Genomic DNA, 18,533 nt, shown 5'->3' with positions numbered 1-18,533 from the left:
GATACATATGTGTTAAAAAATATTACCGAATCAAGTGTCTGTGCATTAGACATACTTTTGAAAATTATTTCCAAACTATTTGACATTTAATAAACCTATGATGTACATTATATATCATTAGTATTTGACCAAAATCTTATTTTTTAGACTGACTTTACAACGCATATCAAATTTTTGGCTCCGTGATAGGGAGGTCGTGAGTTCGTATCTCGGCTGCGACTGACCTAAGTCGATAAAAAATGGGTAGCAGCTGGTCCTTCGCCATGCGCTCGGCACTTTGAAGTGAAAGTTGCGGGTCCTTCGGATGAGACCTTAAAAACCGAGGCCCCGTGTCAGGGGCAGGCGCTGGCACGATAAAGATCCCTCACTGCTCAATGGCCCTGAGTGCCGAGTAAAGGTCAAAATTTGAAGCCCTTCACCGGCATACGGTGACGTCTCCATATGAGTGAAAAATTCTCGAGAGGGACGTTAAACAATATACAATCAAAGAACTAATTGTATACTTTTTAAATGCGAATTCAAGGTAGACAATATCTAAATTATAGTTAATAAATAATTAAAGGTGTTTCTTGGAGGAGGGCGGAGAGCTTTTTCCCAAAAACTTTTCTGACCCGGAAACGGGGGCGACAGATGTGAATAAAAGACTAGATAACAGGGACTTGGTTGAAGAATGGAAAACGATACAGACTGCAAAAAACCGGAAGCATAAATATGTCTGGAAGAAAGACGATTTCGATAGCATTGACGAGAACAATGTTGATTATGTGTTGGGTAAAGGATTGAATTTGTTTCTGATAAAAGAGTAACAAGATGACAGATAGTCACAACGTGTCAATATTTAAATGATGCCATATAATTTAGTTTCACTGTTTTTAATTGTACATATATTAAAGGATTGTTCAGTCCATCGCATATGGCCTACGAAATTGAGCGGAGTAATTCTGGAAATGGAGAGCCTTCTTTAACGGAAATGACATCAAAAGCCATTAAAATTCTTCAGAAAAATGAAGATGGGTTCGTTTTGCTTGTTGAAGGTGACATATTTTTATTTGCCGATTTGTTGTCAGAAATTTTCGAATTCAGATGGCGCTTTTTAAGCATAGTCAATCTGTAAATTGTGGATTACACTGTTTTAATTTTTTTTCGAATTGTTCTTGTATAGGCGCCAAAATAGATATAGCTCACCACGACAGTCTAGCAAAGATTGCGTTAGAAGACACTCTAGAGTTCGAGAGAGCAGTGAAAGAAGCTGTATCTTTGACCAATCATCAGGAAACTCTTATCATTGTAACTGCAGACCACTCTCATGCCTTTTCATTGGCTGGTTACACTAAACGAGGAAATGATGTCTTAGGTCTAAAAATTTTCAGTTTTAATTTTAATCTTTCAAAAATTGAAGCAAAAAACATAAAATTGCAATATTTTATACTAAAGTCTTCCTTAATAAATCGTGTGTTTTGTAGGCTTGGTGGATGACGAAGCTGTCGAGATAGAACCTCCTTTGGACAAGAAACCTTACACAGCTCTCGTTTATGGCAACGGCCCTGGCTGGAGGGCAGACAGACAAAACCTGACAGGAGTCGCTACAGGTATGATAAGATAACTGAAACTTTTATAAAAGGGGCACTGCAAAGCGGAGCATCCCCTCGCAAGAAGCATTTCAATAAATTTAGGCAGCATTCGATCATCGATCCCGATGCAAATCGCGTCACTTCCGTTTCGCACAATTAAGGACAAACTATCACACACACAAACTAACACACACAAGCGCTGTACTATATCCCTCCAACTCCGTGGCGGGGTAATAATAAAGGCCATGATACTAATCAAATCTTTACCAAACTTAGAATCCTGCTGATTTTTTCCCTTTCTTGTTTCAGATGCTAATGACTACATCCAGCAGTCTGCTGTACCGCTGGAATACGAGACTCACAGCGCAGAGGATGTCGGGATATTTGCTCAAGGTCCAATGTCTCATCTCCTTCATGGCGTTCATGAGCAGCACTACATTGCCCACGTGATCCAGTATGCTGCGTGTATTGGTGACTATAGAGACAATTGTGATAAGGAGTCCAGGCTCACTAGTGGTTCTGAATCCTTGGTCCCTGCTTTGTTTCTTTTGTATCTTTCAACTTGTATTCAGATGTTCTTTTAACATGTTAATCAGCTAAAAGACTGATTTACACCATTCATATATTATAAACATTACTTAAGTTCATCTAAAGTAAACCATACGCTCTTGGCATTTTACAAATTTGTATGATAAACAAAAGAAGGTGAATGAACAAGGCATACACATGAACAATGCCTATAGCGTCAGATATAACAAACTGTATTGAATTTGTTAATTCAGGATTACAAATTCTCATTATTTGGAATTTATGCAATCATAATAAACAAAACTTCTCTGAAAAAATCTCGGGAAAAACATTCTTTCATTTTAAAAAATGGTATTAGTGAGATTCGATCTCCAAAAAACATATTGCACTAACCACTACGCTACACAGCTTTTGATACGAACCACAACTCGTGTGGTATTCAAATCATGTTTGTGATGTGACCTTTAATTTTATGGACCAATTGTTTCTCGGAAAGATGCGCATGTTTCGTCATAAAAGTGTACGATTAGTGGGTCCTTGCTCTATGTTTTTGTTAACCAAGAAATCTATATTTTCAAGCTAACTTTTAGGATTTATTTAAAAAAAAAAATTAGCGAAAACTCATTTATATCGAGAAATTTTGTTTACTAGTATGTATGAGAAAAATGTTTGGTTTTGTCCTCTCTATGTATGATAGTTCATAGGCAAATGATTTCAGTATTTGTGAGATTTTTTGAAAAATGTAGAGGTATTAAATAAATTATACTTTAATGTTAGATAAAATATCAAAGAAAATTTTAATTAATTTTTATATAATTGATGTAGATTTCATTTTTCACTTAATGTTCGTCGCAATAAAGGCATTTCGCCCGTCTTGTTCACCCATCTTTATTCTGGATATATTAAAATTCTGAGAAGTTAGAAATATTAAACTCTATTGGTAGATTCTTTATAAAGACATCACATGCCATAAATTAAATTTCATGCATTTAAACTGTATCATGATGAATAATATAGAAGTACAGTACATGTGTGAATGTACTTTGTACATGTATACGTGTATGTCTGATATATATATGTACATACGTATATGCATTTAGATAAAGTGTACATTTACATCCTCATAATTTTGCTCAGAAGTATCTGCTTTATTTAATTTTTTCTTTGAATCATGCAACCCTTTCTCTCTTGTGTGCATGCATATTGCATTGCATATATATATATATAAATATGTATTTAAAATGTACTTTCTTTTTGCCCCTTGAGGGTGCTTGATATTAATTAATAATTATATATGAAAATAAATGTATATACTTTTTGTCTTCCTATCTTTCTTTAATGCCCAGGAGCATAGAAGAAGATTTTCAAAGAAATTATGCATTTTCACTATATAATCTATTTAGCCCCACCCTAGCACTAGAACCCCTGACCCCGGGGCCATGAATTTCACAATTTCGGTACAGGCAGCCTTATTCAACATAACTACGTACTTGGTTAGTTTATTTAATGCCCAGGAGCATAGAAGATGTTCAAAGAAATAATGCATTTTCACTATATAAATCTATTTAGCCCTGCCCTACCACTAGAAACCCTGATCCCGGGGCCATGAATTTCACAATTTTGGTAGAAGATTCAATGCTAATTACAATCATGCCAACAGTTTGACTGCTTGATGTCCAGGAGTAAAGAAGATTTTTAAAATTTGCATTAATTATAGTGCTTATGGCCCCACCCCTCAGGCCCCACGGGGGACAGGGACCATGTAATTCACAATTTTTGTTTCACATCACCCATAAATACTTTATAAAATAAAACTGGTTGAGCGGTTGCAGAGAAGAAGCTGAAAATGTTCAAATGTAAACGCATGACGCACGACGCACGACGATGGACGAAAACGGATAGCAATAGTTTACTCCGGTGACCTAAAAAAAGAAAGTAATTTGCATTATAATGTCGTTACTTTGAACTGCAATTTTTTTAATTTGTTTATAATGAAATTGAACAGAATAGACCAATAAAAGTCATCGGTACTAAGTAATAAACTTTGAATGGAACAGCAATCTTACATGTATTATTAAGATTCTTAACTAAGAGCAGTAAAATTTGGAACTTTAAAGTAGATAAGTAAAAGAGCTTAGGGCTAGAACTCCTGTGGTGCAGATACGGGGACTGATCTCATAAATAAAGTAAATGATGCCCCCGCTTTCCATCTGACTATAAACGCCAAGACCATGTTTTGCACTGGGAAACCCAAAATAACTGTCAGATCAAAAAGTAAAATACAGTGGACCCTCAGATATCCGGACGCCAAATATCCGGATGCTTCAGTATCCGGACGACTTTTTTCGGAACAGAATTTTTTTATTGTTATGTATTCTTGTTTAACTGGTAATTCAGATATCCGGACGCTTCACATATCCGGACAAATTGACTGGGAATCAAAGCGTCCGGATAAATGAGGCTCCACTGTACCTGGTAGGAGGTGCACAATGACATTATGTACCAAAGACTCGATCATTAAATTTTTAATGCAGTGGTAAAGAAGGAGTTGCAAATAAGTGACGGGTACCCTTCAATATTATAGAAAAAATGGTCGTACTCATGTTTTGCTCTGAGAAACCCAAAATACTAGTATGTGTCCGATCAAATAGTAAAATAGGAGGTGCACATTGGCACTATATAACAAAGAGTCTGTGAAAGTCTCATTAAATTTCATTCAGTGGTAAAAGAGGGGTTGCGGATAAGAGATGGGTACCCAAAAGCGTATCAGACGGACGGACAGACGGACTCCCAATCACTATATACCCTCCCGCTTTTCAAGCGGGGGTATAACTAACGCAGACGTACCTTGTTTGAAGGGTGGAATCATGTTGGTGTGCTATTATCAACGGACAGAACAAGTTCTCGTCCTAACCTCTACCTTCGCATGACAATATACTAATAGTAGGACAACCAATAGAAAGTAAATGTATATCCGGGACCTGCGTGTACCTGTATACCTGCTAAGCATAGAATGTTTTGTTTTGCCGAAAAATATAAATCTCGTCATCTTTTGGCTCTCTTACTTATTTGGCTGGTTGGTTCTTAGTATTTGAATATTTTGGCGATTTTGCACTATACTTAGAAAAAAAACTATTGTGTTGGTCTATTTTAGATCTGATGATGAACGTCCAGGACTAGAGGTACCGTGAGCAATGAGTTCACCAAATGATACCCATCGACTCCCATATGAATATAATGGCAGTGTCCAGGTTTTGCCGTAGGAAACTCAAAATATGTGTCGGATCAAAAAGTAAAATAGGAGGTACACAATGGCAATATGTAATAAAGATTCTGTGAAAGTTTCATCAAATTTAAATAAGTGGTATGAGAGGAGTTGCGGTTAAGTGATGGGTACCCCAAAGTGTAACAGACGGACGGACGGACATACCGATTACTATGTACTCTCCCGCTTTTCAAGTGGGAGTATAAAAAAGTTATATGCGATCATGATGTCCGGACAAACTTTTGAACTAGAAAACCGACTTTGTCAGAGAGGGTTTATCTTAGAACTTGATACAGTAATACAACTTATACCTAGTAATTTCAAAAGTTTTCCCTCCTAAAACTAAACCCTTCTGGCACGTAAAATATCAAAATCGTAAAAAAAAAGCCTGGAAAACGTAAGATATTTCGGACTAAATTTAGGAAAGGGTATCCTTGCTTCTCATAAAAATGCATCTAATTTTCTGCAAAATATACAAAAGCAGATAAGAAGTCTTTTCAAAGAAATAGAGTCCGTGTCCTAACATTAGTTAGGACCCCTGACCCAGAGGCCATGAATTTAACAACTTTGGAAGAAATACTAGTATCCTTGCTCATCACAATGCACATACATGTGGTTAAGCTTTTGATATAATTATATACATGAAAAAATATGGTTAAAGAATTTATCTCTTATGCATGAAAAAATATGGTTCAAGAATATATCTCTTATTCCAAAAATGTTCAAATGTTTGTCTAATATTTTGATCCTAATACGCCACAACTGTGGCATGATAAGATCAGTACATTGGCCCGTATAAACCAATGTACTGTGGCAAGATTTGACCAGTATGTTGGCCCTTAGCTGTAGAACTGTAGGTCTCCGAAAAATTTATTTTGACAGACCGGTCTGTCAAATTTTGTTTTCGGAGAGTACAGTTCTGCAGCTAGTTGGCCCCAATAAACCACTAAGTACTGAGGTTTATAAGACCAGTATGTTGGCCCCAATAGACTAATAAGTACTGGAATATAATAAGACCAGGGAGTATGTCCAAATAAACCACTACTAGATCCTGATTAAACCAGTAAATTTGCCCCGAATAAACCACTACTGTGACCTGACTAGACCAGTATGTTGGTCCCAAAACAACCAATACTGAGGCCAGATTAGACCAGTATGTTGTCCCCAAGAAACCACAACTGGGGCCTGGTTAGACCAGGATGTTGCCCCCAATAAACCATTCCTTGGGCCTGATTAGACCAGTATGTTGTCCCCAACAAACCATTCCTTGGGCCTGATTAGACCTGTATGTTGTGCCCAATAAACCACTACTGGGGCCTGATTAGACCAGGATGTTGTCCCCAATAAACCACTACTGAGGCCTAATTAGACCAGGATGTTGTCCCCAATAAACCACTACTGGGACCTGATTAGACCAGGATGTTGTCCCCAATAAACCACTACTGGGACCTGATTAGACCAGGATGTTGTCCCCAATAAACCACTACTGGGGCCTGATTAGACCAGGATGTTGTCCCCAATAAACCACTTCTGGGGCCTGATTAGACCAGTATGTTGTCCCCAATAAACCACTACTGGGGCCTGATTAAACCAGGATTTTGTCCCAATTAACTACTATTGAGGCCTGATAAGACCAGATATTGTCCCCAATAAACCACTACCGGGGTCTGGTTAGACAAGGATGTTGTTGCTAATAGACCACTACTGGGGCCTAATTAGACCAGTTTGTTGTTCCCAATAAACCATTTAGTACTGGGGAATCATTGGACAAGGATGTTGTCCCAATAAACTACTGTTAGGGCCTGATTAGACCAGGATGTTATGTCCAATAAATCGCTACTGTGGCCTAATTAGACAAGGATGTTGTCCCCAATAAACCACTACTGGGGCCTGATAAGACCAGGATTCTGTTCCTAAAAAATCATTACTGGAGCCTGATTAGACCAGTATGTTGTTCCTAATAGACCATTGCTGGGGCCTGATTAGACCAATATAATATCCCCAAGAAACCACTACTGGGGTCTGATTAGACCAGGATGTTGTTCCTAAGAAACCATTACTGGCGCCTGATTAGACCAGTATGTTGTCCCAAAGAAACCATTACTGGGGCTTGATAAGACCAGGATGTTGTTCCTAATAAACCATTACTGAGGCCTGATTAGACCAACATGTTGTCCCCAAGAAACCACTACTGGTGTCTGATTAGACCAGGATGTTGTTCCCCAATCAACCACTACTGAGGCCTGATAGGACCGAAATGTTGTGCCCAATAAACCACTACTGGGGCCTGATTAGACCAGGATGTTGTCCCCAATAAACCACTACTGGGGCCTGATTAGACCAGGATGTTGTCCCCAATAAACCACTTCTGGGGCCTGATTAGACCAGTATGTTGTCCCCAATAAACCACTACTGGGGCCTGATTAAACCAGGATTTTGTCCCAATTAACTACTATTGAGGCCTGATAAGACCAGATATTGTCCCCAATAAACCACCACCGGGGTCTGGTTAGACAAGGATGTTGTCCCTAATAAACCACTACTGGGGTCTGATAAGACCAGTATGTTGTTCCAATAAACTACTATTGGGGCCTGATACGACCAGAATGTTGTGCCCGATAAACCACTACTGGGGCCTGATTAGACCAGGATCTTGTTCCTAATAAACCATTACTGGGGCCTGAAAAGACCAGGATGTTGTCCCGATAAACTACTATTGGAGCCTAATTAGACCAGGATGTTGTGTCCAACGAACCACTACTAGGGCCTGATTAGATCAGTATGTGTCCCCAAGAAACCACTACTGGGGCCTGATTAGACCAGGATGTTGTCCCCAATAAACCACTACTGAGGCCTGATTAGATCAGGATGTTGTCCCCAATAACCCACTACTGGGGTCTGATTAGACCAGTATGTTGTCCCCAATAAACCACTACTGGGGCCTAATTAGACCAGGATGTTGTCCCCAATAAACCACTACTGAGGCCTGATTAGATCAGGATGTTGTCCCCAATAAACAACTACTGGGGTCTGATTAGACCAGTATGTTGTCCCCAATAAACCACTAAGTACTGGGGTATAATTGGATAGGATGTTGTTCCCAGAAAAACACTACTAGGGCCTGATTAAACCAGGATGTTGGCCCAAATTAACTAATATTGGGGCCTGATATGACCAGGATGTTGTTTGCAATACACGACTACTGGGGCCTGATTAGGTCAGGATGTTGTCCCTAAGAAACCACTAAGCACTGGGGTATAATTGGACAAGGATGTTGTCCCCAAAAAACCACTACTAGGACCTGATTAGACAAGGATTTTGGCCCAAATAAACTTATATTGGGTCTGATTAGATTAGGATGTTGTCCCCAATACACTACTATTGGGGCCTAATTAGATCAGAATGTTGTCCCGAATAAACCACTACTGTGACCTGACTAGGCAAGTACGTTGTCCCCAATGCACTATTAGTACTACTTGGGCCTAATTAGACTAGTACGTTGTCCCAAATAAACCACTACTGGAGCCTGATAGGACCAGGTTGTTGTCCCGAATAAACAACTACTGGGGCCTGATAAGACCAGTATGCTGTCCCCTATACACCACTACTGGGACCTGATATGACCATGATGTTGTCCCAACACACTGCTTTTGGCACCTAATTAAACAAGGATGTTGTCCCAAATAAACCACTACAAGGGTTTATTAGACCAGGATGTTGTCTCCGATAAATCACTATTGGGGCCTGAAGACCAGGATGTTGTCCCAAATAAACCACTACTGGGGTCTGATTAGACCAGGATGTCCCAAATAAACTAAAATTGGGGCCTGATTAGAACAGGATGTTGTCCCCAATTCACAACTTCTGGAGCCTAATAGGACCGGGATGTTGTCCCCAATACACCACTACTGGGACCTGATATGACAAGGATGTTGTCCCAATACACTACTTTTGGCACCTGATTAGACCAGGATGTTGTCCCAAATAAACCACTACTGGGGCCTGATTAGACCATTATGTTGGCCCGAATAAACTAAAATTGGGGGCTGATAGGACCAAGATGCTGTCCCTAATACACTACTTTTGGCACCTGACTAGACCAGGATGTTGTCCCAAATAAACCACTACTGGGGCCTGATTAGACCATTATGTTGGCCCGAATAAACTAAAATTGGGGCTGATAGGACCAAGATGCTGTCCCTAATACACTACTATTGGGGCCTGATTAGACCAGGATGTTGTTCTCAATAAACCACTACTGGGGCCTGATTAGATCAGGATGTTGTCCCTAATAAACAACTACTGGGGCCTGACTAGACCAGGGTGTCATCCCCAATACACAACTAGTACTACTTAGGCTTAATTTGACTAGTTTTTTGTCCCAAATAAACCACTACAGGGGCCTGATTAGACTAGGATGTTGTCCCTATCACACCACTACTGGAACCTGATAGGACCAGGATGTTGTCCCCAATAAACCACTACTGGGGCCTGATTAAACCAGGATGTTGTCCCCAATAAACCACTACTGGGACCTGATTAGACCAGGATGTTGTCTCAATACACAGCTTTTGGCACCTGATTAGACCAGGATGTTTCCCGAATAAACCACTACTAGGGTTTATAAGACCAGGATATTGTCTCCAATAAATCACTATTGGGGCCTAATAAGACCAGGATGTTGTTCCCAATAAACCACTACTGGGCCTGATTAGACCAGGATGTCGTCCCCAACAAAGCACTACTGGGGCCTGATTAGACAAGGATGTTATCCCTAATAAACTACTAAGTACTGGGGTATAATTAGACCAGGATGCTGTCACCAATGAACCACTACTTGGGCCTGATAAGACCAGGATGTTGTGCTTAATAAACAACTACTAGGGTTTGATAGAGAGGTCAGCAGGGGATGCTCACTCCTCCATGGCACATGATCCCACCTCTGATGTTTTGAACGTCTGTGTTTGCTCTGCTCCTGTTTTGTATTGTTTAATGGACTTTTGATCAGGAATAATATTCGTTATCACCATATGTTTCACCAGTATGTCGGTCCCTAATAAACCACTACTGCGGCCTGATGAGACCAGGAAGGTCCCAATAAACCATTACTGGGGCCTGATCAGACCAGTATGTTGTCCCCAATAAACCACTTCTTGGGTCTGATTAGACCAGTATGTTGTGCCCAATAAACCATTACTGGGGCCTGATTAGACCAGTATGTTGTGCCCAATAAACCACTACTGGGGCCTGATTAGACCAGGATGTTGTTCCTAATAAACCATTACTGGGGCTTAATTAGACCAGAATGTTGACCCCAATAATTCACTACTGGGATTTGAATTGAGCAGCATGTTTGCCTCATTTAAAGCACTACTGGGGCCTGATTCGACCAGGATATTGTCCCCAATAAACCACTACTGTGGCCTATTTAGAACAGGATGTTGGTTCCTCCAATAAACCAATACTGGGGCAAGATCTGGTCAAATTTTCAAATTAAGATGAAAAGAAACAATTTCAAATAGAACACTTCAGCACAGTAACATCAGTACTTAATCTATTCTCACACATTCATTACAAAACAATAACAATACAACTTAATTCAAACATCTTCATCTAAAATGAACATAAAATGTCATATCTCAAATTCAAAAGACAAAAAAGAAATGTGATATTATCTTGACAGTGATAAACAAAGTTAATTTGATAATGTCATGATGGTAGAACATTAAATTTTGTTTTTTAATTAATTTGGTTGTTTTTAAAAAGCCAACATAATCAAAAAAATAATAATAATGATATGTGAAACGACAGCAAATATCTCTAACACACTTATATGTGTGCAATATATATGTTATACTGATTTGTGCATAGGCTATAAGGTAAACTCTTGATCACACATAAATACTTGAAGGGAGACTTTTTTTTCGTTTTGATTGAACATATTCATAGAGAGAAATCAAAAGCATATGTACATTTGCTTTCTAATTTTAACCAGGCCATGAAGATACACTCAAAATACCGTTTTACAATTTATTATCTTTCTAAAAGACCACCACACTTCCGAGTTGTTATAACCCTCTGTTTCGTTTTACACACTTTATGCTAAAGAAAGTATACACCACTTTTCCATATCAGATATTGTAGAAATAGTTGAGACATGTCGATCTTGAGTTCAATTTTTTTTCATCTTTAATACTGACAGAATATGCATTAAAAAATATTTTCCAGGAAAACAGGGTGGATCTGTACTATAAATACTTAAGATAAGTAATCCAATGTCTGTCTTTCCATTTTTCATTTGCAAATCTTAATTTGATCAGAAGTTTGGGGTTTTTTATCATAAATTTCGAAACAAAGAATAATGATGCAACACATCTACTCCTCTTGAAATTGAGGATTATTTGAAGCTATCATACTGTAGGATTTTGAAATAAATTCATTACAGGACACCCCACACACGTATGTCCCAAAGGTCACATAAAGTTTTTTTAATATACATGTACTGTATTTGCACATAGACTTTTGAAGGAATTACATTACATTACCAATAGCAAAATAATAATTAAGCACAAATGGAAAAAGTATAGGGGTGAATCTTGAATTTTCTTTTTTAAGGAACAAAAAACATAAATGATAAACATTAACACAGAAATAATAAACATTAACAAAGGAATTAAAAGGAACAGACACTATATCACAAGTAGCTTTATATTCACAAAAATTGTAATATCTAAGGGAGAAATGGAGAAGGGAAAGATATAATTTAATTTGTGATATTCCTAAGTATGCATCAATGCCAATTCATTGCAGGAAAAAGTTAACACACCCTTTGAATGTCCAGTTTCAGAAACTTCTGAAACTTAAAAAATCACATGACCACAAAGAAGGTTGTATTTGATGCTTCTTAGCATAAATTTTCTATTTCAATTTTTCAGAATTTCCACTGAGACTTAAAATCAAAATACGATAAACCATACTAAATCAAAAATATGACACATGATAGTAAATGACAATATGATACATGTCAGTATAATGGGCATACATATAAGTGTTCTAATTTACAAAGTTTGCGAAAAAAGCTTTACACTGAATAAAATTGAGAAATACATTATTAAATACTATGCTAACTTATTGCAAAAAAAAAATCTTAATGGCACATCACAACTCAAGCAAGTAGGGCAAAAAAGTATGTCAAACAACCTCCTTATCAGTAGCATAAGGAAATCGATTTAATCAAGCTGTGATTACCTAATTTCTGAAAATTTAAAAAAATACAAATTATTTTGAAAAGATTTCGTGTTCATTGGGTGAAAGATTATATAGCAGTTACATGTGTTGAGTACAATCATTTTCAATGATGAAAATACACCCTTATGTACATAAGCACACACTTATGTGTCAATCACATCATCTTGGGTCTTTCCCTCAGAGGTCCGAAAAACAAACTCCAATATATTTAAATCACCATATGGTATAAATTTATAAAACATGGAGTTGCTTCCTATTTATTAAAGTATTGGATAGACGGAGTTGAAAGTCCCTTCTATGGTATATTTTACGTGATATCTTTACATTCAATGAAGTTAATACTCCCTAGATAAGAGGTCTTCTCATATTTATTTCTAAATTCACAAAAAGGGGGGTTGTCATGGACACCTACGTAATACATTCAAGGTTGTTTTTCTGCTTGTCTGAAAGGCCTGAGAAGTTGCGATTGACTTGTGTGTTTGAGAAGTGCATTCAATAACATATGAAATAGAGAGTACATAAAATAATAATGAGCAACAAAAAAAGAGGACCCACCTGCTACCTGAGGCCTTCCAAAGCACTTCGAAATGCCTCTGGAAACAGAATATAAGAGGATTCAACAAGGGCAGGAAATAATTCTCAAACTTTCCACAAAAAACGTGGAATATATATGATATGAGGACAGTTACTACATAAAATAAAAAAAAAAATTTACATAAAATAGATGTGTATTTAAGTCAGCTTAGAAATCTTTGCAAACAAAATAAATCTGATACCCAATTGGTTGAAAAAAAAAAATATGGATAAGAAACATCATTAAAGGGCTTTTGTTATGAAAATTACATTTCATATCATGAAATTTCATTGGAAAACCTCTTACCTTAAACCAAATGAATTAAGTCAACTTTAAAATTAATTCAGTTCATTCTTACAAGAAACTATTACTGATAAAGACATTTGTTGTAGTAAGAAAATTGCTGGAATGTGTATTGACTTAAATATCTTAATATTGCAACATGCAAAACTAGCAAAAAATACAAAAAGCACACAAAACTGAACAGTAAACAAGAAGAAATAAATAAAAGAGCACTTTAGAATCAGCAATATTACAGGGAAAATAGTCTGTGTCCTGTATACAGATGATATCCAAACAACAGCTTATCAACTTAGCCTATTACCCATATTCCTCTGACATATCGAAAATTTGTATACTGTTAAGTATAATATAAAATCACAGCTTGTTTCATAGTTAATTAATCTATAAAAATCACAATAGCTCAACTCTAGGCAGAAAATCTTTTAGATTATTCAGTATTTGTTGATAATAAAAAGACACTGTAAATGTCAAAAGTTCTTTTGCAGTACAGCAAGTGAAAAAGCTATAGAAAAAGTTTAATCATTTCAATATACATGTATTGAAGTTGAACCAATATATCAATTGATCTGGATTTCAAAGCTATAAATGTTATGCTTGACGAGGAAAAACTTTGAGTAGCTTGTGCAGCAACATTTCTAAAGTTCAGAAGCTAATGCCCTTCCTGTCTCTGTTGAAACCAAGTCCACTCTGGTTAAACACCATGGAGGCCAAGCTAGCGTAGCTCTCAATCAATATAGGACCCTCAACAATTGTGATTTTCTCACTTGGTCGTTTCTCCTTGTAGCTGTTACTGATGCATTGTATCAGAGACTCGTAAAAATCATCCACGTTGTAAATGGTGGTCTCATATTCCTTGGGGTTATAGAGCAGGGGGTGGTGGGCGAGGTTGATCCAGGGGATAGACTCACACCAGGGGTTCCACAGCTGAGCCCAGGACGGCTCCTGTCCATGACTCCACTTAACCTGGATCCCCCCATGTTGTCTCATTCTGTAAGAAATTCACTCTTTTCAGCAGGTTTGAATACAGATCAAAAGTCTACTTTTCTTCTGTCTGAATGAATCGTACACAAATGTGATTATTCAACATTATCAAATGATATTTCATAATTACCAGTCATTGCTTTGCTAAACACATAATGTTTATTGCATACAAGATGGAAACATCAAGATTCACGATTACTGTAATAACTTACGGCATCAGACTTTTGGGTGGATAAACAAAGTCTCCCACACAAATAGTGTCAATTAAATGAAGCATGACTCTTTTGTAATCTTCCATCTTATGAAGAATGAAGTCATATTTGTAGATGAGCATACAGTTTTTGGTCAGAATGATTAAACGCTCCCTCTCGTTATCCCAATGGTCAATACTGAAAACAACAATAAATACATATTAATTATTCATAAAAATTTTATGAAAATCACACTCACAGATTTTTTTTCTGTTTTACTCAGCAAAAGAAAGAGTGCATGAGCGGCAATTTAAGTTGCACTTTGTGAATGAGTAATCATATCCTGTGGTGTGGTTTTGCTATCAATTGACAGGAAATTTCACCTATGTTTTTACCTTACAATAAAATGACACAGATTCTATTAATTTTATAATTGTCTGTTATTATGAAAAGCTTAAACTTACAGAGTTAGCAGCCAAGCCCCTACAAACTCGCCATCAATGTCATCTTTCAATGTCTTTTTACATGCTTCAAGTGCTTTGTTAAAGTTCTCTTCCTGTTAAAATATTGATGTCAAACATAATTTGGACTGTAAACTGCATCTTTTTTTTCAAATTCAATTGTCAAAATATTAAGTCATTTTCCAACAGGTCCAGTACAATCAATAGATTTAGCTTAGTACGTAGAATTACCTACGTATTTACCTACCTCAAGCAGCTTTATTTAGCTATTTCAATGCAACTTTTCAAACTTTTTCTTTTTATTAAAAAGAGACAAAAAATCGCAAATAAATGACTATTAATATTTATACTAGGAAGCTTTTTAAAAAAACAATCTAAAGCCAGGGCTCTCGATTCTCTAGAATTGGGGCCGTTCAACGGCCCAGTTCCCAATGCAAAAAAGGTACCTTTTTTCCCAAAAGAAAGGTGTAAATCTCCCAATTTCCATCCAGAGTAAAATATTAATTAAAAAATAAAAGTCCATCAAACCTAATCGCAAAAAAAAAAAAAACCCAAACAAAACACATTTGCAAATGAAAGTGAAACTGTACTACTATTTTATTAGTTCGCGCCAAATGCATTTGTAAACTGGTTCGGGGAACCAGGTTATTGTTTTTACAAAAATGTATACAACTATGAGTGCAGAGTATCTTGTTATGTAGTTTCGACAAAAACCAGCATTTTGGTTCCAAAATAGACATTTCATTTAAACATTAGTAAGGTGCACTTAGAAACATACCCGCGCTTCGGCATGTTCAGTCTCGCGCTGTATTGGTAAGCAAAGTTGCCCGTGTGATCGAGGAAATTCAGGACTATGTGACTAGCGACTGTCACGCAGTAAGACATATAACCACAATATCAACACTCAAAGATAGTAATGACAAAGCTAATGTACTTTCATAAATAGCCTACGTACCCATGTTTGTTCTGTTTAACTGTTTATTCAAACCAGAGTTAGCATTGATGATAAAATGCTAGAAAAGCAAAATTTGAGGATTTTTTTTAATGAATTTGTGTTATCCAACTTTTCCCAAAATGACGATAATTTTCCCAATTTGAACGGCCCCGGCCCCAGTCCCAAAAAGTGGTGTGAGAGCCCTGAAAGCAGAGATACATTGCTGCGTTTGGAGAATTTAGAGCAAAACATGTAATTCCATTGTTTGGGTAACTGTCCACTAACTTGCGTGCGTTGAGGCATGGCTGAGTATTATTACTTCACATTCTGCTGAATTATGAGCGAATAATTATCCACCTTTTATCATGTTAACCAAAACTGGTCTTCTTTGTCAGTTCATTCAAGGAGTAACTGTTCTAACTGTCATATATCATGTATATAGCCGCAACATTCTCAGAACTTTAATTGCAGTTGCGCAGAAAAAGACTTTTCTTCAAGAGTGATTTTTTCATAAATTGTTTTCAGATTAATTCAAAGTTGAAAATGATCACTACATCAAAATGAGATTTTCTGCACACCCTGAGAAAAATGTTTTTTTATAGAAATAAACTGATTTGGTCGCTAAATAAAGCTACCTCAGGTATGTAGGTAAATTAAGCTACGTAGCTAAATCTAGTGATTGTACCAGACCTGTCCAAAACATGTCAAGTGCTAAAATTTGCTACAATAGAAAAACTGATTAAACAAGTTTAATGTCTAAAAACCTTGTAGCTGAAGAACGTGTCAGCCTCATTATCGCCTTTGATCACCCCTGGACGGACGGAGGTGCGGCTAGTCGTGCTTCGGATACTCTGTCTTCCATATACACTTCCGGGGCGATTTCTGTCAAAGTTAGACTTGGGTCCTGTAAATTCAACACCAGGCTCATGTCCTGTTTGGTTGTCAACGCCATCAATTTGCAGAGTTGCTCCTGAAAACGTTTTTTGCTCGTCATCTGATAGTGTTGTATTTTGCGTCTCGGTGTTCGTCGCCATCTTGAATGTGTTTACGATCATCTAAGGGAGTTATTTCCCTTTGAGGTGTGAGACTACGAGCCCGATATAAAAAAAATCCTGTCCTAATCGAACACCGCTTATGGAATCTCACTAGGCAACAGAAATATCATTATGTTCTCCTTCGTTTCACTCACCCGAACATAAATTATACCATCTTCTTCAATTTTCCTCAATACAATTTATTTTCTCCATCTGGAATCAATGAGTCTATACTGCTCTGATTTTTGCAAATAGATAATAAAATATTTCTATTCTAAAAATTATAAGAGAATAAGTAACAGAAAACAAATGTGTTGTGCGTCTACCGACCAGCGATGCACTGTGATTTAATTGACCAATAGGTGCTTGGAGAGCCCCCCCCCCCCCTCCTGTGTTCCATACCCCAAGGTATGGCACGCCAAATTCACAAAACACCCATTCTCAATATAAGGGCTCAAATGATGTCGCCTCATTTTCATTTAAAAGAAATACCACTGATGTAATTTTTAAATCAACATTATAAATAGTCATATAACAATGAATAAGAATTCATATAATTATCGATCTGAAAGGGTATTTCAGGAGTTCCAAATTCAAATATAGTAGCCTATTTGAAATGTACGTTACTGTCGCCGAGGCAAATATTATTCTGAATCCCCTCTGTGTAATATATAGTTTTGATTCTCAAGTAAAAATTTTCTGATAAGTTAAACCTTGTATCATATATATTTCTTTTCATAACAATAAATACATTTTCTTTGTGATAATAAATAATTTTTATTGTGCAATGTCCCTGTCGCTTAATTCCATTTCAACCACATTACAAGCAAACACAAAGATTATACACCTGATAGTTTTGTTCTCCTTTATTTATTGATGGGCTAAATTTGAAATTTCAAAGGATTAATTACTCCTACTTAGATAATGTAACATGAAATTGAACAACTTGAGCAACTTTTATAAATATGTTTACGGAATGAAAGACATTTTCAATCGTAGAGATAAGAAAGAAATGTACGTTACCTATATTCTTCCATTAAGAATACATATTAAGTAGAAAACATGAGACGACTCTGAATAAGCAACCCCTTGTATCCTCTAAACTGGCAAAGACGTTTTGCTTAACACAATTAAAAATTATTTTTTACATGAAAAGCGATCATTTGAAATGTACGTGACTGAAATGTACGTTACCATGAAATTCGAATTAAGTGAATCTCGCACGAATTTTCATGTATTCTAATACTTTCACACACTCGAATGTGTACACAAAGGAAAGTTTCAAAGGTTGGAGGTCGGCTAGTTCCCAAAATTAATGAAAAGAAACGTCTCTGCTGAGGAAAAAAATATATTAAGGTCAATTATTATGTTATATAATTCTGATACCTGGTATATATTTCTGAATACGAAACCTGTATGATGCATTTCTTATGATATGCAGGT

General features: G+C 36.9%; 1 protein-coding gene and 1 pseudogene across 1 annotated transcript; one reads left to right on the top strand and one right to left on the bottom strand.

The window, feature by feature from the left end:
- Positions 1-562: 562 nt before the first annotated feature.
- Positions 563-2,417, top strand: LOC134280079 (alkaline phosphatase, tissue-nonspecific isozyme-like; annotated as a pseudogene).
- An 8,484-nt stretch (positions 2,418-10,901) lies between these two features.
- LOC134280081 (tumor protein p63-regulated gene 1-like protein) lies at positions 10,902-17,127 on the bottom strand. The gene is made up of 4 exons (XM_062762515.1): positions 16,821-17,127; positions 15,126-15,217; positions 14,683-14,859; positions 10,902-14,477 (listed from the first exon to the last, which is right to left on the bottom strand). The coding sequence occupies exons 1-4, from the start codon at positions 17,109-17,111 to the stop codon at positions 14,132-14,134; spliced, it is 906 nt and encodes a 301-aa protein (XP_062618499.1). The 5' UTR covers positions 17,112-17,127; the 3' UTR covers positions 10,902-14,131.
- Positions 17,128-18,533: the final 1,406 nt, after the last annotated feature.

The sequence above is a fragment of the Saccostrea cucullata genome, unplaced genomic scaffold (genome assembly GCF_032062105.1).
Source record: "Saccostrea cucullata isolate Sc308-1 unplaced genomic scaffold, CSIRO_AGI_Scuc_v1 ctg6217, whole genome shotgun sequence".
Classification (NCBI taxonomy): Eukaryota; Metazoa; Mollusca; class Bivalvia; order Ostreida; family Ostreidae; genus Saccostrea; species Saccostrea cuccullata.
Note: the sequence above shows the minus strand (reverse complement) of the source record. Positions and strands in the feature narration are given on the sequence as shown.